The sequence below is a fragment of the Podarcis pityusensis genome (genome assembly GCF_964106645.2).
Source record: "Podarcis pityusensis genome assembly, chromosome: 18".
In the NCBI taxonomy this organism is placed as follows: Eukaryota; Metazoa; Chordata; class Lepidosauria; order Squamata; family Lacertidae; genus Podarcis; species Podarcis pityusensis.
The window spans coordinates 9,009,790-9,036,896 of record NC_138043.1 but is presented as its reverse complement, the minus strand read 5'-3'; the positions used below and the strand labels follow the sequence as shown (position 1 = coordinate 9,036,896).

At 44.2% G+C, this 27,107-nt stretch overlaps 3 protein-coding genes across 7 annotated transcripts in view; 2 read left to right on the top strand and 1 right to left on the bottom strand.

Annotated features, from left to right (window-relative positions):
* UHRF1 (ubiquitin like with PHD and ring finger domains 1) overlaps positions 1 to 10,801 on the top strand; it is a 33,476-nt gene extending 22,675 nt beyond the window's left edge. For all 3 annotated transcript variants that reach the window (XM_080988851.1, XM_080988852.1, XM_080988850.1), the window contains exons 8-17: positions 294 to 417; positions 918 to 1,025; positions 1,507 to 1,611; positions 3,041 to 3,147; positions 3,821 to 3,983; positions 4,086 to 4,223; positions 5,084 to 5,189; positions 6,388 to 6,545; positions 6,913 to 7,011; positions 9,524 to 10,801. In XM_080988851.1, coding sequence (XP_080844977.1) covers positions 294 to 417; positions 918 to 1,025; positions 1,507 to 1,611; positions 3,041 to 3,147; positions 3,821 to 3,983; positions 4,086 to 4,223; positions 5,084 to 5,189; positions 6,388 to 6,545; positions 6,913 to 7,011; positions 9,524 to 9,670 — 1,255 coding nt within the window. In that variant the 3' untranslated portion in view covers positions 9,671 to 10,801. The remainder of the gene's footprint in view (positions 1 to 293; positions 418 to 917; positions 1,026 to 1,506; positions 1,612 to 3,040; positions 3,148 to 3,820; positions 3,984 to 4,085; positions 4,224 to 5,083; positions 5,190 to 6,387; positions 6,546 to 6,912; positions 7,012 to 9,523) is intronic.
* Positions 1 to 27,107, bottom strand: part of LOC308467332 (perilipin-3-like) — a 175,117-nt gene that overhangs the window by 58,500 nt on the left and 89,510 nt on the right. The gene's annotated exons all lie outside the window — the stretch shown is intronic.
* KDM4B (lysine demethylase 4B) overlaps positions 13,645 to 27,107 on the top strand; it is a 180,834-nt gene continuing 167,371 nt past the window's right edge. Inside the window, exon 1 of one of the 2 annotated variants that reach the window (XM_080988781.1) lies at positions 13,645 to 13,932. The gene's annotated coding sequence lies outside the window, so the exon portion shown is untranslated. The remainder of the gene's footprint in view (positions 13,933 to 27,107) is intronic. The other variant, XM_080988779.1, reaches the window with a different exon arrangement.

The following is a 27,107-nucleotide window of genomic DNA, read 5'->3' as shown; positions in this document are numbered from 1 at the left end:
TGGATATGTATTTTTTTTAGTTTTGCCCGTTTTGTCTGTCTTCATATACTTCTAACTGCCAGTTTCACAAGGAGGAAAACTGGATGAAAGAGTTTTGTCAGGTTCACTGTGCATTAGTGTTGGCTCTGTGATTGACCAATCTTGGGGGAAATTAGAAATTACTGTATATGAAATTGTGGATGCAGCTTTTAACAGGTTTTTTCTTCTTCTAATAGTGCATATTAAAAATAGTCCTAGGAACCAATCCTGGCCCCCCGAATGACGCGTCTGTTTTTTAATTTTTTGATAACTAGGTATTGTCCTGAATGTCGCAATGATGCAAGTGAGGTGGTTTTGGCTGGTGAGAAGCTGAAAGAAAGCAAAAAGAAAGCCAAGATGGCATCTGCAAATTCATCCTCTCAGCGGGACTGGGGCAAGGTCGGTCCATCCTGGTTTGTTTTGTCTTGCTCTCCTACAGTGCCAGACACATGAAAAAACCTCAAGACGGATGTGTACACAATTACATGGCTCAGCCAGCTCAAAGTATTTCACATGTTCTCTAATCTACTAGAATGTCATTTGTGTTATACAAAGAGAAAAGTCACAGGGGTGACAAGTAGGTCCAAGCAGAGTTGTCTCTTGACAACTAGCTTAGGAAGTCCTGAGAACAATTGCTAGTTACAGTGGCTTGCAGTTGGAAACATCTACCTTTCAACAGCACAGGGCCAGTATTGGGCAGGTTTAACGACCCATTTGTTAAATAGGTAGCAGGAATGATTCTGTGCTAACCTTAGATGGGACTGCTTTGTTACATGGGTTTTATTTGGGGGAACGTAATGGATGAATGTGTCCTTCTCTTAATAGCTCAATAGCACAATAAATTGGTGGGCTAATTTGTGGCAATTTCTGTTTTGATCTGTGATTTCTTTATTTTCTAGGGCATGGCATGTGTAGGTCGCACAAGAGAGTGTACCATAGTCCCATCAAACCACTATGGGCCGATCCCTGGAGTTCCAGTTGGAACCATGTGGAAGTTCAGAGTCCAGGTGAGATGCTGTATCTGGCCCCATTCTTTTTCCATTGTGGAGTGGGTGGGTGTTCCTGGGAACAACAGACAACTGCTATTTATATCTGGGTACGAATGTGCAAGGAGGCCCTTGAATCTGATGGCAAGCAGGATGCTACTCATTTAGCTCTGTTTGCAAGAACTACAAATTCTGGACTGGCAAGTGGCTACTGCCATTTTTTTTTATTGTGGCTCTGACCTTTTCCGTTCAGAAGGGGAATACTGCTTTTCCCATTGTTACTTACCTGCCTGAAATGTAACGTGAAGAGCTCTTGGGGAACTGCACCCTCACTGCAAATGGAGCCACGGCAGTTATAGCTCGTAGGTGGTATAGTGGGTGAAGTGTTTTATGTTCATTACCATTACAAGGTTTCCATATCTCCCCACCCCATTGATCCTTTTGGTAATTGGATGCTTCCATGTGACTGTACCTGACCTCATGGATTTGCATTTCTCCATAGGTAAGCGAGTCGGGTGTCCACAGGCCCCATGTTGCAGGTATACATGGCAGAAGCAATGATGGAGCCTATTCACTGGTCCTGGCAGGCGGCTACGAAGATGATATAGTAAGTGTTGTGTGTGTCAGTTAGCTCATCTCATCATTCTCACCTCTTTTCTAGAAGGCCCAATAAATTGCTCTTAAGAAGTACCCTGTTAGGCAAAAGGTTTGTCCTCTTTCTCCCATCCCAGTTTGGATCATAGGATGGACTCCTCCAATGGGGTGCTGCTCTTACTTCTTCACACTTGAAAACATGAATTGTTTGTGGTATGAACATGATGTATTGTGTAGAGAGGAAAAGAGTGTCAGATGTCAGAAACACTCCTGTAAGCTCTCTGTCTACACTGGTATGAACCAGTGAGGTTAATACTATTTTTGTTTGTCATATAATGTGTGACACAATGTTAGTACTGGGTGAATGCATGTATCAATTCTATAGTAGTTACAGTCTGCTGTATGCTGTTGTTCAGTTTATTTGTTGCCTAATACAAAGTGTCTCTAGGAGACTTACATACTCAGTTAAAGGACCCATCGTGTTTAACAATAAAATAATATGATCATTACCACCCATGCCACCAAAAAAGCAGTACAGTGGTACCCCGCAAGACGAATGCCTCGGAAGATGAAAAACTCGCTAGACGAAGGAGTTTTTCGTTTTCTTAGCCGCTTCGCAAGACGCATTTCCCTATGGGCTTGCTTCGCAAAACGAAGCTTGCCCCGCAAGCTCCGGGGATAGCAGGGAAGCGCAGCGCGTCTTCCCCGCTGTCCCCGGACCTCTTTTGAAGCAAGGGGCGGCGGGGAGAAGATCGCTTCTCCCCGTTGCCAGCCCCGCAATCTCCGAGGACAGAGGGGAAGGCGCGCGCGCCTTCCCCTCTGTCCCCGGAGATTGCAGGGCAGGCAATGGGGAGAAGCAATCTTCTCCCCGCCGCCCCTTGCTTTGAAACAGGTCCGGGGACAGAGGGGAAGGCGCGCGGCGCTTCCCCTCTGTCCCCGGACGGTCTCCATAGGAACGCATTGATTGATTTTCAATGCATTCCTATGGGAAACCGTGCTTCGCAAGGCGAAAAACTCGCAAGAAGAAAAAACTTGCGGAACGAATTAATTTCGTCTTGCGAGGCACCACTGTATGCTGTCCTTGAGAGATTACAGTAAGAGGCAAGACCAAGGGCTGCTCAGGGTTGCTGCTGTGTTTTTATATATCTACACAGCCACAGTGTGGCAGAACTGGAATTAAAAATCCTCTTGAATGTCACCAGTTTGGGAGGACACAATAATATAGTAACATCTGAGTTAAGCGATGTATGTGATTTGAAATAGGGCTGGGAAAATATTGCAAAATTCCTTGGTTGCCACAGGTTTTTTTTAAAGCGCAGATTGGTGGAGTTTGTCAAGTACCTAAGTGTTTTATGTGGCAACACCAGTTTATTCAGGTGCTTGAGTGACCAGGTGATTGGGATTTTCCCAGTCTTGGATTGAACCATCTGAATATATTTCAGGATCATGGAAATTCTTTCACTTACACGGGAAGCGGAGGTCGTGACCTTTCTGGAAACAAACGTACAGCTGAACAGTCTTGTGATCAAAAACTTACAAACATGAACAGGTGAGGCAAAAGAGCTTATCTTCCAAGGGGTTTTCAGGAAATGGCAAGCTATGAAAGCATTTCTATTTTTGCAAGCATTTAAAGAAAGAAAAGAAGCAGGTGTTTTATAGATGTTTACTGGCCTGCCTAATGTGGCTCTTGAAACATTCTTGCTTTGTTGACCATCTCTCTAGGTTGTAATAATAAACATAATGTTTATTATTACATGGGAAAGATACATTGAGCAACTTCTTCCAGTTCTAGAAGCTGATTCTCTTTGCTTTGTTTTGGAAATACATTGAAAAGCAGCATGACTCCTTCACAATTTGCTTATGGGCTTCCTGGAGGGATCTGGCTGAGCAGTGCGGGAAGCAAATGGGGAGCAGATGGATTTTTGGCCTGGTCAAGTGAGGCTTTTCTGCCCTTAACCATGGCTTATTCTGTGATGCGGGAAGAAAAGCTACTTGCGTCTTCTGCCCTCATCTCCATACCGAAGATCTACAACTGGTTTCGGGAACCTGTGATCCTTCAGATGTTGCCGGATTCCTGTTTGCATCACCCCTGGCAATTGGCCAGACTGGCTGGTGCTGATGGGACTTAAAAGGAGGGTCACAGGTTCCTCCTCTCTGATCTCTTTAAGAACTAAGGGCTGGGTTCCCACAAACACTTTCTCTTTTTCAAAATTATTTTGTAGGGCGTTGGCGCTGAACTGCAGTGCTCCAATCAATGATAAAGAGGGCTCAGAGGCTAAGGACTGGAGAGCCGGAAAGCCAGTGAGGGTGGTGCGGAATGCAAAGGGGGGCAGGCATAGCAAATATGCCCCTAAAGAGGGGAACAGATATGACGGCATATATAAGGTAAGGAAGTTTGCCTAGACGTAAGGCAATGTGGATTCAAAGTGGGCTCATTAGGAAAGCATTGTGTGACATTTAAACCTCTCTTCTCATTTCCTTTTATAGGTTGTTAAATATTGGCCTGAAACAGGGAAATCTGGCTTCTTAGTGTGGCGCTACCTGCTCAGGAGAGATGATGATGAGCCAGCCCCTTGGACCCGGGAAGGGAAGGAGAGAATGAAGAAACTTGGGCTGACAATGCAGGTAAGTCATGCTGCAGAGTGTTGAGAAGCATTGTCCTTTGAAGGGTCAAGAGTCCAGCTGCTGCGAGAGAAATGGTGGTTAAGGTAACCTCTCAGGATTGTGTTATGCTTCTGGCCACTTATTTGGCTTTGTTTTCTTTCTCTGGTAGTTGAACAGGAGTGCACACCCGGTTCAGGTGTGCTTGATTTTCTCTCTCCCTGTAATGCCCATTGAATGTCCTGTGTTCAATACCTGCTGCTGGAACTTTCAGATTTTGAGCAGCGTGTTAGAGCCATGCAGGCATTAAGCTAAAAACCACCCCCCAGTAATTAGTGGCTGCTTTTTTATTAGGAAAAAAAAAACTAGCTGTCCCCCTTTTCAGCTCAACAGTTACAGTGGAACATGCTTAGATCTTGAGGGAAGATGCATTTACACCAGTTCCGTCCAGTAGGCAGCCTAGCTCTCTGGATTTTATGGCAATACATTTTGCTTTACATCTGTACCTCCCATTGCTGCAGTTATGTGTAACACCAATTATTAGTCTTTGGCACTGGTGGCAGCAAGAGCAGTGCTGTGGTTGATGGATTTAGATCATGCTTCCTCAACCTCGGCCCTCCAGATGTTTTGAGACTACAATTCCCAGCATCCCTGACCACTGGTCCTGCTAGCTTGGGATCATGGGAGTTGTAGGCCAAAAACATCTGGAGGGCCGAGGTTAGGAAGCCTGATTTAGATGGTGCAACTCAGCATTCTTATGGTAGGAGAAAGGAATCCTAAGAGCTTCCCTGTGAGATTAGACCAGATCAGTGGCCAGTGTTGGATTAAGGGGTGTTGTCTCTGAGGGCTATGCACAGGCTAACCATTTCTCATCCCTAATTCAGTATCCTGAAGGGTATCTGGAATCTGTTGCAAACAAAGAAAAAGAAAACAGTAAGAAAACGGAAGAGCTTGAAACCCCAGGGCAAGGGAAAAGGAAGCGGAAATCTGGTAGGTATTGATACTGGAAAATAGGGGGGGTGTACCTATAGAGGCCTAACTTTCTTTTACAAGACTCAGAGTCCCCCAGGTTTGTTATTGGTCAGAGCATAATGAGCTGTGCTGAAGCAGGGTCCAGTGAAAACAAGGTAGATCTTTATTCTTCTGCTGCAGCACGCTCCCTCCTCCCTGCAAGGAGGTGAGAGACCAAGAACAAAGTGTATCACATCTTTTAAATGTTTGCATTTTGGCCGTCAGAAGGAGGACATCCCCTTACCTCAGTGTCACAAATATATCACACAGTCGCTTGGGCAAGCCAAGATGTGTTAAATTTCTGAGGATTAGCAAGATTTACATAGTTCCAAACAGAGGTTATGCAGAGCATTAACCCTGGAAATAGGTTCTCCTAGGGCAGGGGTGCCCAAACTTTTTTCAAAGGGCCATATTTGATGAAGTGAACATGCGTGAGGGCCGACCAAAGTAGTTGAGCTTTTTTTAAAAAGGATTTTACCCCAAGAAATATACTGCCACGGGGGCCGAATTAAATCTGCCGGTGGGCCAGATTAGGCCCCTGAAATGGACTTTGGACATGCCTGTCCTAGGGATTGATTGATATGGCAATCAGGAACGTCGCACACCTGGGCAATATTTGAAGACAGTTGACACTTATTGAAGCCAAAAAGGGGGTAGGCAAACCTCTTAGGCATTTCCCCTGACAGGCAGCAGCCTACATGATCTCAAGCAATGGGGTTATGGAGGATGTAGGGTCTCCCACAATGCAAAGAGGCACACGTGACCAACAGGTTCCAAAAGTAAGAATTACACGTCGTTCCATAGTGAAATTCAAGCTTCCCTTGTTTTAACAGGCTAGATTTAAAGTATCTGGCTTAAATGAGGAAAGGGTGGGGTATATGCCTCCTTTAGGAACCAGGCAAACAAAGAAGGGGGACAGGTGGATTTTCTGGATAGCATGTGTGGTGTGGTGCTTTGGGGTGACATAAGGATGCACTTATTTTATGTGCATCTTTGGGAGATGTGGTGGGGCACATGGTGCCACAAAACAGATGTATAGAGAAAAGAAAGGGGGTATGCAGTGGGAACTTTTCTGGTAACAGTATACCTTATCCAATTGTCTACAGTTTTCTTCTTTGGAGGGGGGCAGGCAGAAAATAAAACTGAGATAAAGCATAGCCTGCATTTTCGTTTCCAGGAAATGAGACGGACTTCTCTGTTTCTCCTGCTGGCACACCAAAGAAGACCAAGGTTGAAGTCTACAAGCTCACCCCCAAGCAGAGGGCCCTCATTAAAGATGACGAAGCCAATGCAAAGTTGTGGAGTGAAGCACTAGAAGCCCTTAAGGACGGCCCGGTATGTGTGGGGCGGGTACTGCTTGTCCCAAAACAGAATTAAGAAGCAATGGTTATTGGCATTCTGTTTAACTTGGGATTGCCCTGGTCTGTACATGCAGCATAATGCTTTTTAAAAAAGGCTTCCCATATTAAAAGCAGCAGCACCGAAGAGAAAACCTAAGCTCTGTCTCAAAGTAGAAACCTAGCAATAGGCGAGGCTGGGACCCAGTCTTTGCCTCTACCATGCAACTGGGAAGCTTACAGCCTCCCTGGGGAGAGCATTCCACAAGCTGGGAGCCACTGCAGAAAAGGCCCATTTCATGTTTAAGCAATAGGAGAACAGAAGTAGCATTACTGTAACTCCTCTGTCTCCCTTTTCACGGCAGAAATTCCTCAACAAAGTGGAAGAAACTTTCCTGTGCATTTGCTGTCAGGAAGTGGTGTTTCGGCCAATAACAACGGTGTGCCAGCACAACGTATGCAAGGTGAGGAGCTGCCATTGATTTTCACTGCTGTGCCTATTTCAGAACATTGACTCTTCCTATCATTTTTAAGACTTGGAACCTGCTGAATGGCTCTGGAAACAGAGGGGAACCTCAGGCCTGCGGGCCAAATTTCGCCTGGTCTTGAGTCCAGTCAGGTGTGGAGCAAGTGAATAGGTTGCACAAACGAGTTCCTCATCAATTATTCAATCGCATAACCAATTGCTTGCAGAAAACAGCATTGCAAGCCCTTTTCTCTGCCCTTTTCTGAGCAAAGCCCCTTGCGCTGTGGTTCCCAAGCGTCTGGCACCCTGCTGGCTGTCATGTGCTTGGAAAAATACAGTGCAAAGGGCTTTATGGGGGAGAAAACCCGGCCGTCAATCATCTGAGACCATCAAGATGTCAGGCAATTGAGTTGTCCTTCTCACAGGTCACCAAAGTTGTCCTGTGTTGACTGAGAACAGATAGAGATCTGGGCCAAAAGCGTTCCCACTCTTGTTCTAGGGCAGGGGTCTGCAACCTTTAAGACAAAAAGAGCCACTTGGACCCGTTTCCGAAGAAAAAACAACAACTGGGAGCCGCAAAACCATTGCAACATTTAAAACATATATCTCTGGAGCCGCGATCTGACAGCGGGCGGGAAGGTGACGTCGGGGTGGTGTGTGACTAACGCACGCACCGCCCCCATGCGACGTCACAGCCAGTACAGTGCCCGCCACAGTGGGGAGTGTCAGGGCGCACAATGCGCCTCCTCCCCTCGCTAGTATCCGCCCCGGAGCCGCAGCAAAGGTGTAAAAGAGCCACATGCGGCTCCGGAGCCGCAGGTTGTAGACCCCTGTTCTAGGGTGTGCAATATTGTGTGAGTGAACAAGGTGTCATCAGTAGGCAGAGCCGAACTCTACAGGGATGGGGAACCAGTGCACCTCCAGCTGTTGTTGGACTTGCAACTCGCATCAACATGGCTAGTGGTCAGGAATAATGGGAATTGGAGTCTAACCTCTGGAGCTGCACAGCTTTCCATCCCTGCCCTACAGGGTGGCTGCATGCAGAATAAAGTACAAAAATGGTGTATCTTGCAATATTTGTTAACCTGTTCTAAGAGGCCACTCCGATCTTCCACTGTAGTATTTAATGTGAAATGGGAAGGTCCTACTTAAGTCAAGACCGCAAAATTCTTGGGATTCTCTTCCACGAAGGTTGTTAAAAGGAAGCAGCAGCAGCAGCAGCAGCAAAAAACTAATTGTGTAAGACCACTAGCTCTTGGTAGCCAGTCACTGTAATCTGTGAATAGCAAGAGACTAAGGGCAGAAAGGAGGTGCTGTACTGAGATCTGTAGTCTAATCTTCCTCTGTTCCTAGTTACTCTGTGATAAGGTCCCATGCCCTCTGGTAACATCCCTTGACTCGCTTCAGTCTCCTGCTTTGTTCAAAAAGTTAATTGTCAGCTGAAGCAAGGTGAAAGAGTACCTCCCTCAGGCAATATTGGGTCATTGCTTTAGTCCTGGGATTAGTGAAGATGCAAATAGTTGCAGGGTAGAACTCTTAAGGTGAATGGAGTGAGATGATGGCTGGATAGGGTGTGACTGAAATATCCTGGTGCTCCTTTTTTCTGTATAGACTTTAGCTGTTATCTCAGGGGGGTGATTCAATCTTTCTTTGTGTGTGGTGAAGAATTCTCATCACCCTTCACAAAAACGGACGGGTTTAATTGGTACTGTATTTATAATAAAGGACAGACAAGTTTCAGCAATAACTCCTCAACACAGGCTGTTGTTGTTTTTTTAATACAAACTTGATATACCTAGTCTACAGATCAATAAAAGTATTAGCATAGCTGGCTTGACAAAGGGCCCTCCTTGTTGCCCTTTACCAGAATTAAGTTTGCTGCAGTTTGTGTGAATGCTGGCAATTTTATCACCAACATTTAAGTATTCTTAAGTTAAAATTAAAGCAAGATGTTATCTTAGATGTGGGTTAGCGCTCTATTTCTCTTTGCAATCAGCAAGCGGTGGTACTGTGGGGGAAGGGTTGAATCTTTGTTCTCTTGTTCAATGTAAAGATAGCTGGTATCTTTTGATCACCCATTCATTATTATTATTTTTACTCCGCAGAGTCTTGAACCTTAAATTAGAAATTTGTTTTCTTAATGCAAGGATCAAAGAATATTTGCAAAAGTATGGTTTTTGTTTTGTCTTATACTGAGTGGTAGTGGCTCTACAGGCTTCCAGGCAGGTGTCTTTCTCAGCCCCACCTGGATAGTCTGGGGATTGAACCAGTGATTTTTCATGCAAAGGAGATTACTACCTTTTCATAAGTAGTAGCTATATTTTCCCCAAGGAAACATACTACACTCCTATTGGCTTTCATGCTTTTGGCAATCAATAAACAAAAACAAACCCCAGATGCACTTTAATAGATATGACAAAACCTTTAGTGGATGGGTTTTGTGTCCCTGTTTAGTATGCTAGTGATCTTAAAAAAATTCTCATTTCTTTGATGTCTCTTTCACTCCCCAGGACTGCCTAGATCGATCCTTCCGAGCAGAGGTCTACAGCTGCCCAGCCTGCCGTTATGATCTTGGCAAAAACTATACAATGCAAGTGAATGAACTGCTGCAAACCCTCCTGAGCCAGCTCTTCCCTGGCTATGGCAATGGACGGTGATTCCAAAAAGCACTTCTAATTTCATTAAGATTTTTTTTTTTTAAAAAAAGCAAAACCTTGTGGGGTTTCTTGACGGGGTTTTATTTAAATAAATAGCCTTTCAGAAAAGCTGTCACTGTTGTCTCCCTTCCCTGAAAACTATAAAGGTTGAGGAACCTGCTTATGTATTTTTGTAGTAATGATTGCATCTTTTTTTAAAGGAAACCTTCATGGTTGTAGGAATTGCAAATTTCTCATTGTGTGCTACTAAAATCTACAGAATTGCAGTTTTTTTAAAAAAATGGGGTGTCATTTTCTTTTAAAACTAAAAACCTAGTACATGGCTTGGTTGCTAGAACAATCTCTTTGATCTATGGATTTTTTTACTGTTAAGTTTGATGCTCTTGATCTTTTTGTGGCAGCATTTTAAAAAAACTGTCATCACAGCATTTTTTACTATTGTCCGTTTAGGACCCGCCACAGTGATCATTTGAGACCCCTTGATTCTTGGAGTGTTGACATTTTTTGCTAAAAGCCCCCTTCTCTACTGGTTACTTGACTTAACCGTCTTTATGTAAAAGTTACTACCTCAGTCTCCACATTTAATCAGCCAGGTGCTGCTTCCTACTTAATAGTGCCATATGGGAACACACAAAAGCCATTTGGAAGTGCCTTTTTACTGCTTTTTTTGCTGTGAAAGACTGAGCTTTGAACATTGGAAAAGCACTGAATTTTCTAAACTGCCAACAAATTTTTGCTCCTGGGATTCAAAAATGTCACTACCGCTTCTCTAGATCATTAGCTTTAGATCAGTGTTCTGCTTTGTGCATGTCTGAATATTCCTTTTTATCTTACTTAGAATGGGAAATTAGACATGGAAAGGCTTGTTGTATATTCGGTGGTTGGTCATTCTTGCTTCAAACAGTACCAAAACCTTACAGTTCAATACCTCAGGATAAAGCAGAGTTGCTACTAAATCACTCTAAACATCATACAGACTGGAATAAATGTGCTTGTTTAACTTTTTTAGCCTCTTTACCTCCTTATAAATGTATAATATTGTTTGGAAACTTTTATGACTTTTGAATTATGCCACAGTTTTGTACAAACAAAAGTTCTCAAAAATAAAATACCTTTTCGTATCAAAGAGAATGTGCCTGATTAAATTTTGGAATTCGGTTTTTAGTTTGGTGATGATTAGATCTGTGTGGCTGGAGTTCTAGATAACTTTTAGGCCAGCTGTTGCTCCCCCTACCCCACACTTAATCAAGGAGTTGACAACCTTATCTTGAAATAGCTGACTGCCTGTTTTTAGCATGTGGAATGAACACTGGTTACAACTTGAGGAAAAATGCTAGCAGTAGCAGCAATTTCAGGGACGGTGAAAAGATAAATTTGTTTAAAACTTATGTTGTTGTTGTTCTTGATTGCATAGCTTGTTGTGGAACTGATTCATAAAGGTCCAGACTATGCTCCAAGTTGGTGCCCTCCAGATTTTTCAGACTAATACTTCCTTTTAAATATAGGATTGTCTTTAAATTTCCCTTTCTTTTATGTATGTATCTGACTGTTTTATATATTGTAGATTGCTTTGAGTCACTGTTATAAGTAATAAAACTGCTCCTTTCCCCTTATGGGGTAGCCAAGAGCCCATATAGAGTTCTTTTGTAGGTTCTCTATTGGTAGGAGAAAATAACATGCAGGGAAGAGGAAGAGGACCCAGAACAAAGGTGTGCAAGCCCTTATATAGACATTTTAAATTGCCCACCTCCAAGGTCACCTGAAGCAAAGTTCTTAACCTGAGGTAATATTTCTGGACTAGCGAACTCTGTAACCTGAAGCGTATGTAACCTGAGGTACCACTATACCTGATTGCATTATCTGTATTTTGGGCACACTTTTTTTGTTATACTTAATTCCTGAATCTAGGTCATAGGTCACAGGCTCACACCCTGTTCATATCTTGAATGTGCCCTGAGGACAGGATTTGTGAGGAAAGAGACAATGGGGAGGTTTCCCACTTTGACCTTGCAGAGAAATATTTGAGGTCAATTTGTTCAGGACCTAATGTGTGGGGTTTCAGACATGTGGTTTATATATACAGTCATGAACACTTAGTTTTTTTTATATATGACCTTAAAATTCTTCTAACATCACCTTGGTAAAAAGGGACCAATAAATGTAATTAATAATAATAATAATACTCCCATCAGCCCCTGCCTTCATCCCATAGTCCCTTTGCAAGGGATCAGGAAGTTATTGTCCCTCATATGGACTACACCTCCCATCATCCCTGACAATTGGCCTTGCTGTCCGAGGCTTATGGAGATTGTAATCCCAAACATATGGAAGGCACCAGCTTGTGGAAGCTTTGGCCGAAAAGAATAGTTATGTTACAGAAACAAAGAATGGATTGTACTTTCTGAGGCCAAGATTATTAAACTTGGAATTTGCTATCCAGTGTTGAGGGACAATTCTGGCTCTTAAAATATGAAGGTTGCCTGTCCTGAGGAGTAATTTCCAATGGACACAGAAGGATAGATGCTAAGGCTCACGATGTAAGACGTTTGTTGGAACTGGAGCTTTTCTTGCTTACAGTTGTTCATCATAAGATGTGAACTCCTTAGACTTCCAGTTCGTTGGCTTTGGTTGTGATTCAAAGGGCTCCTTCAAATGCATGTAGGGTGAGTGGGATTTATGTGTTAGGGCAATGGCTTACACTTTGGCTGAGAGATTTAAAAAATGCAGTGGTCAGAGCTGTCTTTTTAAAACAAGGCTATGGGGTAAGATAATAAATCAAGGAGTTGGAGCTAGACTCTAACAGGTGGCTATCCAACATCTGCCTGAACATCTGCAGCATGTAGATCTCCTCTCCCTATAGGCCGTTGGCTCCATGAACTGCTCTTTATCCTCCATATCTTAAACTCAGTCTACCCTCCTTACTGTTAAGTCCATTTGATCTAGTCTGGCCTCTTCTCTGTAGGAGACCCTCAAGTATTTGAAGAGGGTTCCTATGCGTGCCCACCCCACCTTCTGCAGATGAAAGACCCCTCCTTCTGAAACCTGTTTCCATAACCATATGATGTGTTTTTCCTTGAATTCTGAGCCAATTCCTGTTTTGTTTTGAACTATTCTGCATTTTTTTATTTTGTCCTTTCTCTTCCAAAGAATACCAGCTGGCTCAATACCCTAAATCTATATGAAGGGCAGATTAGGAAAGCGAAAGCTCATCCTGCTGCTTTTGCCAGGTGCGCGCATTTGAACTTGGGCGATCCTTGGGAGAGTCCCAAATCCCATGATCCCCTCCCCGCAGCCTCCAAAGCATGCTTTTATGATTTGCAGTACTGTGGTGACCTTCGGCCCCCATTTATGTTTACATTGCCCGCTCCTTGCTCCTAGAACTGTTTTGAATAACAATGCATTGTGCCAAGGGTGTGGGGTGCAGATTGCGGGAGGTGGGCGGTGAATTGGATAGATTAGGGGGGGGGGAAAGGGTGCAGATCTTCTCTTGATCCAATTTGCAAAGCAATTCTCTCCTCCCTTCCGGGGCGCCCGCGGTGCTGGTGCTGGAAAAGCAGCCAGCCGGCCCACCGGCCCCTCCCTCATTGGTTCGCATAACCCTGCAGCCCCCTCCTCCTCCTGCACGCCGATTGTGTGTGCACGTCCTCACGTAGGCCGCCGGTGCTGGCTTTACCATCCAGCCCAGTGCGAGAGGAGGAGGAGGACCCGGAAAAGGGCGTGTCCCGTGGGCTACCTTCAGCCTCGCCCTCTACCCAATCAGAAGCGGAGATTGCCACTGACCTCCTTCCCCCGCCTTCCTCATTGGTTCTGCGGCTCAACCAATACGGGAGTCGGAGAGGGAGAAGGCGGGGGAAAGGCTCGAGAGCTCTCGCCATTGGGCTGACCAGGAAAAAAAGAGAAAGGGGCGTGGCTTGACGAAGAGCGAGAAGGAGGCGTGGCCAACCGTGGCGGTGTTTTCCTCCCCCTTTCCCCCGGAGTTGGTCCTCGCGCCTGCCCTTCACTCGCCAGCGGCCAGCCAATCTCGCGCGCGGCGGAGGGCGGGACCTCCTCGGCCGTTGGAGGAGGAGAAGATTGGCAACGGCCGCTGGCGGAGGCGCCCCTCCCCCCCATCCCTCAGCCCCAACTGCTTCACCCCCGGACCTGCCTCCGAGGAGACCCGTCGGAGGCCGCGGGGGCGGCGCCTTGCGGCAGCAGCAGCGGCAGCGTCGTCGTCGTCGTCGTGGTCGCCAGCCCCGGGAAGGCCGAGAGTGTTGGCGAGTGTGGTAAGGGCCTTGCGAAGGCGGCCGGGGGGGCGTGTGGAGGTGTCGGTGCGGCTGCCGTGCATTATCGCGACGGGAGGAGGAGGGGGGTGTTGTCGCTTTATGCCTTATTTTACCTCAGGGAAAGGGGGCCGGGCCTGCGGAGGGGGGGGAGGGGATTCCGCCGCCGCCGCCTCGGAACGGAAGCCCCGCCTCACAACGCCGTGCGTCGCTCCTTCTGTGAGGGAGGCGGTTGGGGTCGCTCGTTCTTTTTACCTCAGGAGGAAGGGGCGCGGGGACCGCTTCCCTCATGGGACGCCCCCCCTCCCTCAAATCACAAGTTTTGGGGGGGGGGGAGATCAATGTCGAAAGTGAAGACCCCCAGACGCTGCGCTGCCTTCCCCTTTACTTTTGTAAAGAAACCATATGTGAGGGAGAAGTGGATTTGCAGCACTGGGTCAGGCCCTGGCGTGACTAGGAGAGACCCGCTTGCCTCTTTGTATTGTTTGTGGGGTGTTTTGAGGGTTGTACAGTATGTATTTCCAATGTTGGGGGAGAGTTCAGGAGTCAATAGCAGGTCAATACATACCTGCGCGCGCACACACATATATAAAAGGCGAATTGCATGCACAAACACATGCACACACATAAATGAGAGGCAAATTGCATGCACAAACACATGCACACACAAACATAAATAAGAGGCGAATTGCATGCACAAACACATGCACACACACACATAAATAAGAGGCAAATTGCATGCACAAACATATGCACACACACATATAAATAAGAGGCGAATTGCATGCACAAACACATGCACACACACACATAAATAAGAGGCAAATTGCATGCACAAACACATGCACACACACATATAAATAAGAGGCAAATTGCATGCACAAACACATGCACACACGCACATAAATAAGAGGCAAATTGCATGCACAAACACATGCACACACACACATAAATAAGAGGCGAATTGCATGCACAAACACATGCACACACACATATAAATAAGAGGCAAATTGCATGCACAAACACATGCACACACACACATAAATAAGAGGCAAATTGCATGCACAAACACATGCACACACAAACATAAATAAGAGGCAAATTGCATGCACAAACACATGCACACACACACATAAATAAGAGGCGAATTGCATGCACAAACACATGCACACACACACATAAATAAGAGGCGAATTGCATGCACAAACACATGCACACACACATAAATAAGAGGCAAATTGCATGCACAAACACATGCACACACATAAATAAGAGGGACATTGCATACACAAACACATGCACACACATATATGATAGGGATACATGCACATAAATAAAAGGCAAATTGCATACACAAACACACATGCACACATATAATAGGGATAGACACACCCACATATAAATAAGAGGCAAATTGAATGCACACACATATATAATAGGGATACACACACACATATCCCTATACACACACCAAAAACCCCGCACATATGTAATGACAAATATATACTAATACATACACATTTATGTATAAATATAATAGCATATTATTGAATCCCAAATGTCTCAACTTGCTGCCCCTGTAACATATGTATATATTAAACCAAGTCCTACTCTGAGTATACCCACCAAATTATTTACTGTATTGAATTTATTGGTTGTTGTTTTTCTTTTAACCTGGGCAACTCAAAAGTGTCTAACGTGTCCTGTTCACTTCAGGGGGTCTGCTCCTGAATGGAATTTAGCTGGACACGGGTGTTATATAATATTAAGTTGTATCCAGTGTTAGTCAGTGTAGACTCATGGAAATGAATGAATGTTACTAGCTTTGGGCCTATCATTTCAATGGGGCTGAGTTAAACTTGGATATGTATAAAACACGATGAATAGAGTGCATCATAGTCGTAGTAGAGACCCATTGAAATAAGTGAAGATGGCTAACTTTGGTTCTTTAATAGTGGTCCTAGTCTGAGTAGAACAGTTTGTTAAAAGTTAATGGTTTAAATGGTAATTATTGCTTTCTTATGGGTTGTATCCATTCATATTCCGGAGCAGACCCACTGAAATTAAAAAGCATGATGAATTTGGATCAGTTAATTTCAGTGAGTCTCCTTTGACAAACACCGGCTACCTTGGCCTGAAAAGCGAGTTGAGCGCTGCACCCCATAGTCGCTTTTGACTGGACTTAACCGTCCAGGGTCCTTTACCTTTTTACCTTATTTATAATAATTGTATTTGAGATTGTTACTCTTTTTCAAGTTGCCTGTGGGTCTTTTTGTCTTCACTGTTAGTGTGGTGAATGTAAATCTGGCGATGTATTATGTAAATTGATGATGATAGTAGTCTATATTGTGTTGTTTTAGTTTTGTTCTAAAACTATCAGCTATTTGTGTGTAAATTTTTTTGCTGTTTTTTACATTGTACAAGGCAATTAATAAAACAATGACGATGATATTACATTGGAGAGAGAGAAACCACAAGGTTCTTGTCTTTGTGTAGCAGAAGCAACAGGCTTAATGTGGGGACCTCCTCATCTGTACTATTATAAAAAGAGTTTACAGCAGTTTGTCTTACTTGGGGATGGGGAGGTAGGAAAGCCTGCTCACAATGTTCTGACACTATGTACTATAACCAAAAGATACCAATCTTCTCCCTTCTCACCCATGTTATTACATAAGTGACTGAAAGCAACTTCACAACTTTCTTTCTCACTGAAGTGTGGTCGACAAGTACCAGCTGGGTGCTATCTGGGAGCTGCATTTGAGATTTGCAAGGCACCAGGTGCATTTTGCACCTGGCTCTTGACCACTTGTGAAGGTGCCAGGATGGTGCCTGACGTCTCCACTATCTGGAGGTGTATACCTAGGGATCATTGGATCTTAACTCTTTTCACACACTAATACCGCATCCTATAGAATTATATCAGTTCTATTTTATCTGCACAATCAGAATGGATTTTAGGAACCAAAAAGTCATATTGAAAAATACGGCTTAAGGAGCCATTTGGCACTCGGCTTTTATATCTGAGTTTCTAACACTGCTTGTAGCCACTGACGAATTTATATTCTATTAATTTGTCCAATCCCCCTTTGACATCTTCAAAGTGACTGCCCACTAAATGTGGCAGCTGGTTTCTCTTCAGATATACATACGATAAATAAATTCTTCTGCTTACCTGCTTCAGAAAGCTGGAGGGTAGGGCTGTGTGATATGTCAATTTATCATCCAAAACTGGTTTGAAGTCCATATCGTAATGTTGGTTTCATAATTTTTGACCTGGCAATACAGTATATCATAAATGTGTGTGTGCTGTGCAAAAATCACAATGTGGGGAAAAACTGTGAATCCAACCAATTCTTCTTTCGATTCCTGCAGTCCCTGTTAACTCTGCCGGCTCAGCTCTCCTCAGCTTCAATCAGGGGACAGCAATTCACAAGTTCAGGCACTGGCAAGAATCCTGATGCAGGAAAAATTGTGAAGCCAGTTAATACGGCTACATAGTTCCATCCTTATTTCAGACATCGTGATATATTGGTATATTGTGATGTTTAGCTGGTGATATAGCGCAATGTTGAAAACCAATTATTGCCCAGCCCTACTGGAGGGACCAACCAGATAGAGATGTCAGTCGCTAGCTAACCTGGCATCCAGAGATCTCCACGTGGTTGTAATTCGACCCACACCGGTCGCAAAATGTGCCTGGTTTCTAATGCTGCTGCCAATCCAGCAACTCAAGTATAACTCTGAGCCACAAGACGCTTCACAGGCAAATGAGCAAGCAACAACTTTTGAGATAAATGAAGGAACAGTGGGAGAAACGTAATTCTTAGACACCTTAGATAATGTGACATATTTTAGTAAGATCCAGGTTGGCACTTTAAGAGCAGCAAAATACATCCTGCTCTCAGTATGTAATTGATACAAGCCCTTCAAAAGCCACACTCCTGAGGTCTAAACTTTGAGCCTAATTATGGCCAACTAAATGCCAGCACCCAGTTTACAGTAACACAGTAGAGCATCCGACTAGAAAAATATTATTAACTACACAGCTGTTGCTGTTAACGAACAAATAAAAAGGAAGAGAGAGCACACAAGCATATCCAGTGTGGTTAGATAGTGTCTTTTGTTTTCTTACAGTGTAAGACTTGCATTTTTGCAAAAAAAAGACTCATCCATTAAAAAAATTAAACATTTTACTTTATATATATTGAAGCAAATGCTTTGTAGAATATGAAATCAGTCTGTTTGGAGTTGTGTGTGTAGAGGTGAAGGTCACTTTCCTGATATGACGAAAAAGATCCAGCAAAGTTTCCCATAGGGCAAGTTGACCTAGTCAGAAGGCCAGATCCAGAAATGGCCAACTTTCCACAGACCACTTTGACAAGTGGATGGAGTCCACTACAGGTGATTTGAACTTCAATTAACTTCTGCAATACAAAAGAAACATTTGTTCCCAATTCTTCCTTTGAAGCCCTAGCCTTAATTCATCTGCAGCACCCAGGTTCTCTAGGGACCTTTGGTTGGCACACTTGTTTTTAAGTGTCAAGCAAGCAGTTAATAACTTTTTTCATTTGCCAAATTTTTAGTGTGGGTGAAATTTCTGTCTCCCTATTTTTATTTTGCACCTGGTTTTCTTACCTGAAATTTATTTTTTTGGAATTTTGACTGTTTTCCTGTGTTTACTGAACTTTTTGTAAGCCTCTGTGAGCTTAATTTACTGTATAAAGAAAAACTGAGTATGTTTTATAGTATATATAGATGTAAATAGAAATAAAATACAGATGGTCAGATAGGGAACTGACCAAAAAATCTTTCCATTACTTGCACAATCACTGATGCACATTTTCAATAGCTGTACCTTTGCCTGAAGATCAATGCTTATATGATGCTAGAGCTAACATAAAGGTAAAGGTACCCCTGACAGTTAGGTCCAGTCGTGAATGACTTTAGGGTTGCGCGCTCATCTCGCTCTATAGGGTGAGGGAGCCGGCATTTGTCCGCAGACAGCTTCTGGGTCATGTGGCCAGCATGACTAAGCTGCTTCTGGCGAACCAGAGCAGCGCACAGAAATGCCGTTTACCTTCCCGCCAGAGCGGTACTTATTTATCTGTTTGCACTTGATGTGCTTTCGAACAGCTAGGTTGGCAGGAGCTGGGACCGAACAACGGGAGCTTACTCTGTTGCCGGGATTCGAACCTCTAACCTTCTGATCGGCAAGCCCTAGGCCCTGTGGTTTAGACCACAGCGCCACCGGTGTCCCAGTGCGCCACCCGCTAACATACTGTACTCCAACTGCATGCTATGCGTAGCCTAAAATGGTCAGGGCTCAATGTCTTGATTGGTGGATGGCAACAGAATTGCCAGGGTTGTTGTGGGAACATTTGTTGGCATTGTCTCTTGTTTCTACAGTTATATTTGTGCTTTTTACTTTGCTGCTGGGAATAGAATAGAATCATGGAGTTGGAGGGCACCCTGAGTATCATCTAGTCCAACGCCCTGCAATGCAGTTATCCCTTATGGGGTCAAAACTGCAAACTTGGCATTATCAGCCCCACACTCTAACCAACTGAGCTAGTGCATAGTATTGTGACTGTTATTTATTTCCTTCATTTATGTTTCACCTTTCCTCCAAGGAGCTCTTTTTTTAAAGAAGTGGTTTGATGATAGCTTCTTTAAAGGGGTCCATGGAAAATTCCTCAGAGGGGAGCATTCACCACCCCACAGAATCCATTGCCCAGCCCTGCCTGGCTCGCTTTTAAGAGCCAAGACGGGTAAGGATCAAGGTGGTTGTTTTACTTGCCCAAGAAGCCTGTCCACATCCTCTGTGGTAACAGGTTGAAATTGATCCCATACAACTTGACCAGACACAGCTCTGGGACTCTCCTGCCTTGGCCCTGCTACCACAGTGGCGTCTAGCTTTTTCCAAATCTTGAGTGATTATAGCTGCAAAAAACTGCAAAATTCTTACAAGTGATCCTTTTTGGACACTGATGGAAAAGGTGGTTTGGTTGGACTATGAACAACCTGAAAGAGTCTCCTGGACCAGTTTTCCGCAAATGCAGTAGAGGTGGCAAAGAAAATCCTCTTTGCCATCACTATCGCCACTTGGTAGGCTCAACATTGAACTCTTAACTCGTGTTTGGTCTGATTTAGAGTGAGGGGTTTTTTTTGCCACTGCTACTCTAGCCATCTCAGCAATTGTTTCATCACCCTCACCTCCGGGGAAAACTACAGGGCCATTCAGCCTCCATGCAATTGGAGAGGGCACTTCAGAGCCACACAGTTAATAGCCCTTGTTAGCTCCATATTCCAGTGAGCCACCAGGGAATCAGCTGAGAGGCCATCAGTATGGAATAATATATCCCTCAACACTCTCTGGAAGCCATTTGGATCCATTAACTGGTGGGGGGCAAACAATTCAAATTGGTCCCACCTCTCTGCGGAGGGGAAGGGTTGCAGAGAAGTCTAGTTGCACCAGGAAATGATCTGACCATGGCATTTATTTTGTTCCACTGGAACTTAATGTCAGCTCATCCACAGAGGTAAACACCAGATCTAAGGCATGCCCATGGCTATGAGTAGGGCCAGATTTATTCAGGGACAGCATGGATGTTAGAATCCCCTAGAACCACCAGACTAGGTGTCTCCAGGAGAACATCCAACACTACCTGAAGCAGCTCAGGCAGAGAATCCATATTTTTTTAAAAATTATACTTAAGTTTTCCAATTTAATAATCCAATAAAGGCCACATTAGAGACATTCCGAATTATAAAATAATCTAACAGTCCAAATATTAAGCCAAATCATAAATCTTTGTTTGACTTTCCATGCTCTGAGGTTGGAGCATTGCCATCACCTCACATTTGCACTGCTTTCTTTATTAGTCCAGGTGGTTCCCATAATTCAATCCAATATTGATCCTTAGTTTCTTTTCATAGCCTCTGAATTCGTCCAGCAAGCGAGTTATATCAAAACAGCATGTTTCTGTGTGGGTGTTTTATTTCCTTCCGTGTCTTTCACTTTCACTTCTTAATGTCAGTAATTATCCAATACGACACATCCCAAAATGGAGGAAATCTGGCTTTCTGTCAGTTGTTCTAGGTGTATGTCCAAACCTCTTCGTTTCATCTCATACCAGAACAGATAGGCCTGTACTTTGGCTAAAAGCCTCAATTCCCACCTTCCGCTCTTAACAGTCCATCAGAATTAATTGCAAATTCGTAAATCTTTTCCACACAGTTAATAATTAGATCAAAATTATATCAATATTACAGTACAGTATCGCTTGCGTACATAATCGGTATTCAGACTTTCCAGGGGGATTTGCCAAGTAAAATAGCAAATACGAAGTATATCAAAAAGAAACAAAGGCGGCTCCCCCTCCCTTTCCGTTCTGACGTACCAGTTCCATAGTAAAGATAGTCTCTCTTCCACTCAAATCATTTAGCTCCTCACTGGCTGAATCAGTTGGCAGAGAAGTTTATCTCCCCTCACTCAGAGCATGCCCGTTAATTAAGTCTGAATTATCATCTTAAAAAACAGGAGTTCGTTTGCTCATGGCGGCGACTTTGGAGTGTTGCCAAAGAAACCCAGCGCCCCCTTCCCCCTCATTCCTGCTGGATTGGGGCAGGTACTGGGCGATCTGTGGGTGAAGCTGCTCTCCCCCCCCCCCAGCCCTGGGGGGGAGTGTTCGGAGGATTACTCCCATCTTATTCTCAAAATATCCCGTGCGAAACGGCTCAGATGTAATCAACAGCCTCCGCCATGGCAAGGCAGGGAATCCTTGGTGCAGCAGGGAGGTCAGTACACCAATAGGAATCCTGCGCTAACCCTATTGCCCAACTTCCAGAACTTGCACTCAGCAAACTGGGTCTCTCTAGTAGGACGTCGGATGAAAGCTAATGACATCCTAAAAATCATTGCAACCCCCCCTACCTGCCCACAGGACCTGGGTTGCTGTGAGTAAGCAGCAAGAACAGCCCACCTAACATGTCCAACCAGGTCTCTGTAACACATGCCAGGTCAATTCCTCCACCCACAATCGAGTTATGGATGGCAGTGGTCTTAGGAATCATTGATCTGACATTGCACAGCAGCACCTTAAGGTCATGTGGGACACCCTTGTTGATACCTGTATCCTTCTGGTCAGGAGCACACCCGGAGGCAGGAATAGTCTTCAGAGGACAACTAAAGTTGCTGCCTCGGTAATGACATAGTCTCGTCTTAGTGTAACTCTTCCTCCTGCCTGTGATCACTGGGATTGAATGTCCCAATGCTTCCCCCTCTGTGGAACCTGCCGCAACCATTCTGTTCTGAACAACAACAAGCAACATGTCGACTAATAATATACTTACAGAATATTTGTAACATTATACTGTTTCAAAATTCGTAAACAGAAGACATATAATATGTGCATGGAGTCACAAATAATAGGAATTAAATAAATTTTCCAAGAACAGGAATGTAGGAGTAGTGAGTCACTATCAAAGATCACTGAGATGGAGGCAAAATGCCTTTCCACAGTCAATATCATACAAATGCGATGATAGGTGCTCCAAACGTAGCAATAGGGTACTCCGAGCACAGCAGCAGACAGAACAGCTCTTCCAGGATAACGAACTGTTTCAATGATAATTCTTCATCAGCTGGCAATAATAGAAAATGAAATCCATTTCATTCAAATACAATACAGAGATTGAAATGACAAACCTGCATATAAACAACCAATAATAAATACATACCAAATAAATTGTCCCTAAACGTACATCAACTGGCCATGGATCAGCAATCACTTAAAAGTGTAGTAAACTGATACTGTTGGTAGAACCTTGGTAGCATTATAAAGGCTATCCACAGGTGCAGTGAATCACATACAATTTCAGGACATTTAAAGATACAGTATCCAAAATCTAACAGAACACAAACAGTAGCCATCTTGTCAGAAAACTTAAGCAATTGAAATCTAATTCAGTATTCAAACCCCCCAGGTGCAGGGATTTAAATAGGTAAATCAATCTGGTTTCTTGTTGGTGCAGTAATTGGACATGATCTCCCCTCACCTCAGATTTTCTCTGATTAACCCATAAGGTAAAGGTAAAGGGACCCCTGACCACTAGGGCTAGTCGTGGCCGACTCTGGGGTTGCGGCGCTTATCTTGCTTTACTGGCTGAGGGAGCCGGCGTACAGCTTCCGGGTCATGTGGCCAGCATGACTAAGCCGCTTCTGGCGAACCAGAGCAGCGCATGGAAACGCTGTTTACCTTCCTCCTGGAGCGGTACCTATTTATCTACTTGCACTCTGACATGCTTTCGAACTGCTAGGTTGGCAGGAGCAGGGACCAAGCAATGGGAGCTTACCCCGTCGTGGGGATTCGAACCGCCAACCTAGCAAGTCCTAGGCTCTGTGGTTTAACCCACAGCGCTACCCGCGTCCCGATTAACCCATAGGACTGTGTAAAGTAGGTCTATATCTGCATGATGGTGTTTTCCAAAGTGCTCAACTAGAGGCGCTTCCATGACTTGATTCCTAATGCGGGATCGATGCTCTCCTATACGGACACTGCCTGCCAGTATGGTCGATCCAATATAAAGCAGATTGCAAGGACATCTTATTAGGTATACAGCATCTTTGGTCTGACAAGTACTGAAATGACGGATGGTAAATCTAAACTTAGAATAAGCATCATAGATCTCTTTCGTCTGTAACACAAAAGGGCAAGATATGCATCTACCGCATTTATGATGACCCATCGGGCTGGAACTAGTGGGAGAACGTGTCAGTGTAAGGTCAGAATGGACCAGCCATTCTGTTGGCTAGGGCCCAGTCCCGGGGCATCCCTAACCCTCTCCCCTTAAGAACAAAATATATTATGCCAACTATAAAGTAAACCAATAAACCAATAGAAAATAATAATAAAAAGAAACAATTTACAGTTATACACAGATTAAAATGACCCCAACCAACCCCCAACCCGATCAAAACAAAACAAAAACAAAACAACCAAAATTTAAAGCTCCACAGATTAAAAGCTGTTTAAAAACATTTCCGGCAGCTGGAGCAGTAAAACCATTAACAGCCCCTAAACACTCGCCCCAACCCAAGAGTTTGTTCCAGTGAGCCTTGCAGCAGGGAGCAGGTCCTTCAGCACTCACAGTAGCAGATGTTACTCTGGCCTCTGAGCAGATGAGCAGATGAACTCTGAGCAGATGTTACTCATTGTGTGAGTCTGGGTCACACACCCTAGGCCAGGTAGAAAGGAACTTGCAGCAGGGAGCCGGTCCTCCAGCACTCACTGTTCTTCCCTCAACTTAAAGTGGTTGATGTTACCAATATCACCACTTTTCTCTTTTGTTTGACTTTCTTTTTGAAGAGGCAGAGGGGCAAAGTGGGGAGGAAATACTGGGAGGGAAGTTAGTCATTTGCAAAAGAAAGCAGAGCGTTGCAGTGGTTAAGTGTTAGAGTGGGCGACCAAGGTTCAAATCCCCACTGACTCATGAAGCTCACCGGGTGTCCTTGGGCCAGTCATTCAACAATACAAACAACACAATAAGTGAGCATCTCGCCACCAACAAGGGAAAAAGTAGGCAGCATCTTTATTATTATCAGTGTGTAGCTTTTTTCTGAGTGGCTGGAGATAGTAGAGAGAGGAAGAATGTATTGTACACTTTCAAGGACACAAGATGGGGAGGCACATCTGAACACTAAGCAACTCCTGTGGTGGAGACAGGGGCATAGTGTCTCTTATTGCTGGCGGGGGGGGGGTGGCCTTGCTGGACGGTGCACTCACACACTGGAGCCTGCCGCTTCTGCCCCTGGGTCAGGCCTGACCTGGGAGTGGAGCTGTGGCTGGCTGGCAGTGTTGGGCCGCCATGTGAGGAAGCTGACATCCATAGCTCCCTCATGTGCTGGAGCCCAATGAAGGAGAGCTTGATCCAGAGATGGTCCACCTATATATTGACCTATTCCAGCCTCTTTTTCTTAACAGCTTGAAACAGTTGTAAATAAAGCAGTCTGCAGTATACTTCAATCTACATTCTACACATTTTCAGGAGGACCACAGTTGTAGGATTAGAACTTGTCGCCAGTTGTTTTTCGGTGACTCAACAGCACCACCTAGTGACCAAGTTGAGATTTCCAGTTCTGTCATTTACTAGTGAAATAATTCTTCACTGCAAGAGAGCCAGGGCAGCTGCTTTCATCCCCTTTCCATGCTACTCCCCTGAAGCCTTTTGATATGCTGAAGAGACTCCATTGTGGTTCTGTTTGCATTAGTGAACAAACAAACAAACACAAACTGCAAAGCTCTTGCATGTGGTTTCAATCCACCCATACCTCTCCCTCTGCCCGTAGGAGCCAACTCCTAGGGGCCAAGGGGTCCACACCATCCCAATAAAATATTTGAGGGGGCCACCCCCCCCCAAGTTGATGGGCATTGCCATTCAAATGGTGTGCGTGCATGCGTGGCATCATGTGGTCGATTATGCATGGCAGTGCCTACCCCCCCCCCCCCATTTTATTCAAGTTGGCACTCCTGCTTTTACCTCTCTCTGCCTTTTGCTGTTCAGGCCCATTTTCAGCTTCACTTTTGGTTCCTGAATAGGAGAGGGCTGGATTGACACCCCTGCCCCCCTTATTTCAGAAGAGAAGGGGTGTATGGGTGTGCTTTTAAGCAAAATGAGCTTTGCTTTGGGGGACAGAGAGAGGGAAGGGAATCAAAGCAGAGTGGGGAGGTGGTTTTGTTGTTGTTTCAACAAGTTTACTTTGTGAGTATTCCTTTCTTGTTTACATAATGAGGCACTGGGAGGCTGCTTTAGAAGGCTGCTTTAGAGAGGTTTGGGATCTCTCTTCCCCCAACCCCCATTATTTGGGAGGAATATTAGGAGGAATATTGTGGCATTTTAAAGAAACACATTAAAGTCTGACATCTCGTTGTTGTATTGTGAGGAAACTCTTTAATATCGGGGACCCATTGGCTGTTTATACACAAGAAAACACCCATCAAGGGAGAGACGGTGGATTGGATGGTGCTTACATTAATCTTTTAATGTTTTCAGAGATTCTCAAATCCTGGATATTAAAATGCAAAATGCATCAACATTTACATAGTTTGCCATGGTAAATGTGGCATGCCAGGTAACCTTTCATGTAACTTTTCATGTAACAGGATTTTGAAGGCGCAACTGTACAGGCAGTCCTGCAAAAAAGTTACAAAGTATTGAGATTGGAGAGGTACTGCTCAAAAATAATGAATTAGGTTGCAATCCCAATCCCATTTGCATGGGTGTAAGCCCTTTTGAATTCAGTAGGATCTGTTTCTGTGTAAAAATGGTTAGGATTGTGATGTTAGGGCTGTTCTTCCAATAATGTTGATATAATAGACATATTTAGCTGTGACTGCAGTACTTGCTGAAGTGTGTGTGTGTAACATAACATTACACTCATGCGCGCACACATATACATACCAGTATTTGTAAATACGTATGGTTGGTTACTGTTGCTGAGGCTGATTCCCATTTTTATTTGTGGTGTCCAATTAAGAACTGCTATTAAAAATGTGATATTAACAATATGTCACGGCTATGAATTGTGTATTAGTTCATGCGTTTAGAAAAAAACAAATAGAAAGTGCTCTGCTGCATTGGGGCGGGGGGGGGGCACTGGTGACTACCCATTCTGTTTTTGTGCCTGGAACCTAGGTTCCAGGAGCCATTTGGCTCCTAGCTTATACACCTCACTTTCTAATACTGTCACGGTGTTCCCACTTAAAATTGAAAGAGGCAATTGTAATAATATATGTATTGGATGTTACCCCCACCCCCCACCCATAGGAAATTGGGAGTTCTTAGGGCATTTGGGAAACTTTAAGACAAACAACCACACATTTAGTGTTAATATAACTGTAGTATGCACGTGCGTATGATAGAAGCATAGTTTTGAAGCAGTTGATTTTTCAGGTGCATTCTTGCATTTGAATCAGAAAATACTTTTAAATATCGATTAAAGGAGAAGGAGGTACCACTACATTTTGTAAACACTCACCCTCTGATGCTGAAGGGACTCTTGGCACTCGGCTGTTGTTGAATCAAGACCACCCAGGGACAACTGGGGGATTCCTGCATTGCAGGGGGTAGGGCTAGACGACCCTTGAGGCCCCTTCCAACTCTACATTTCTGTGATATAC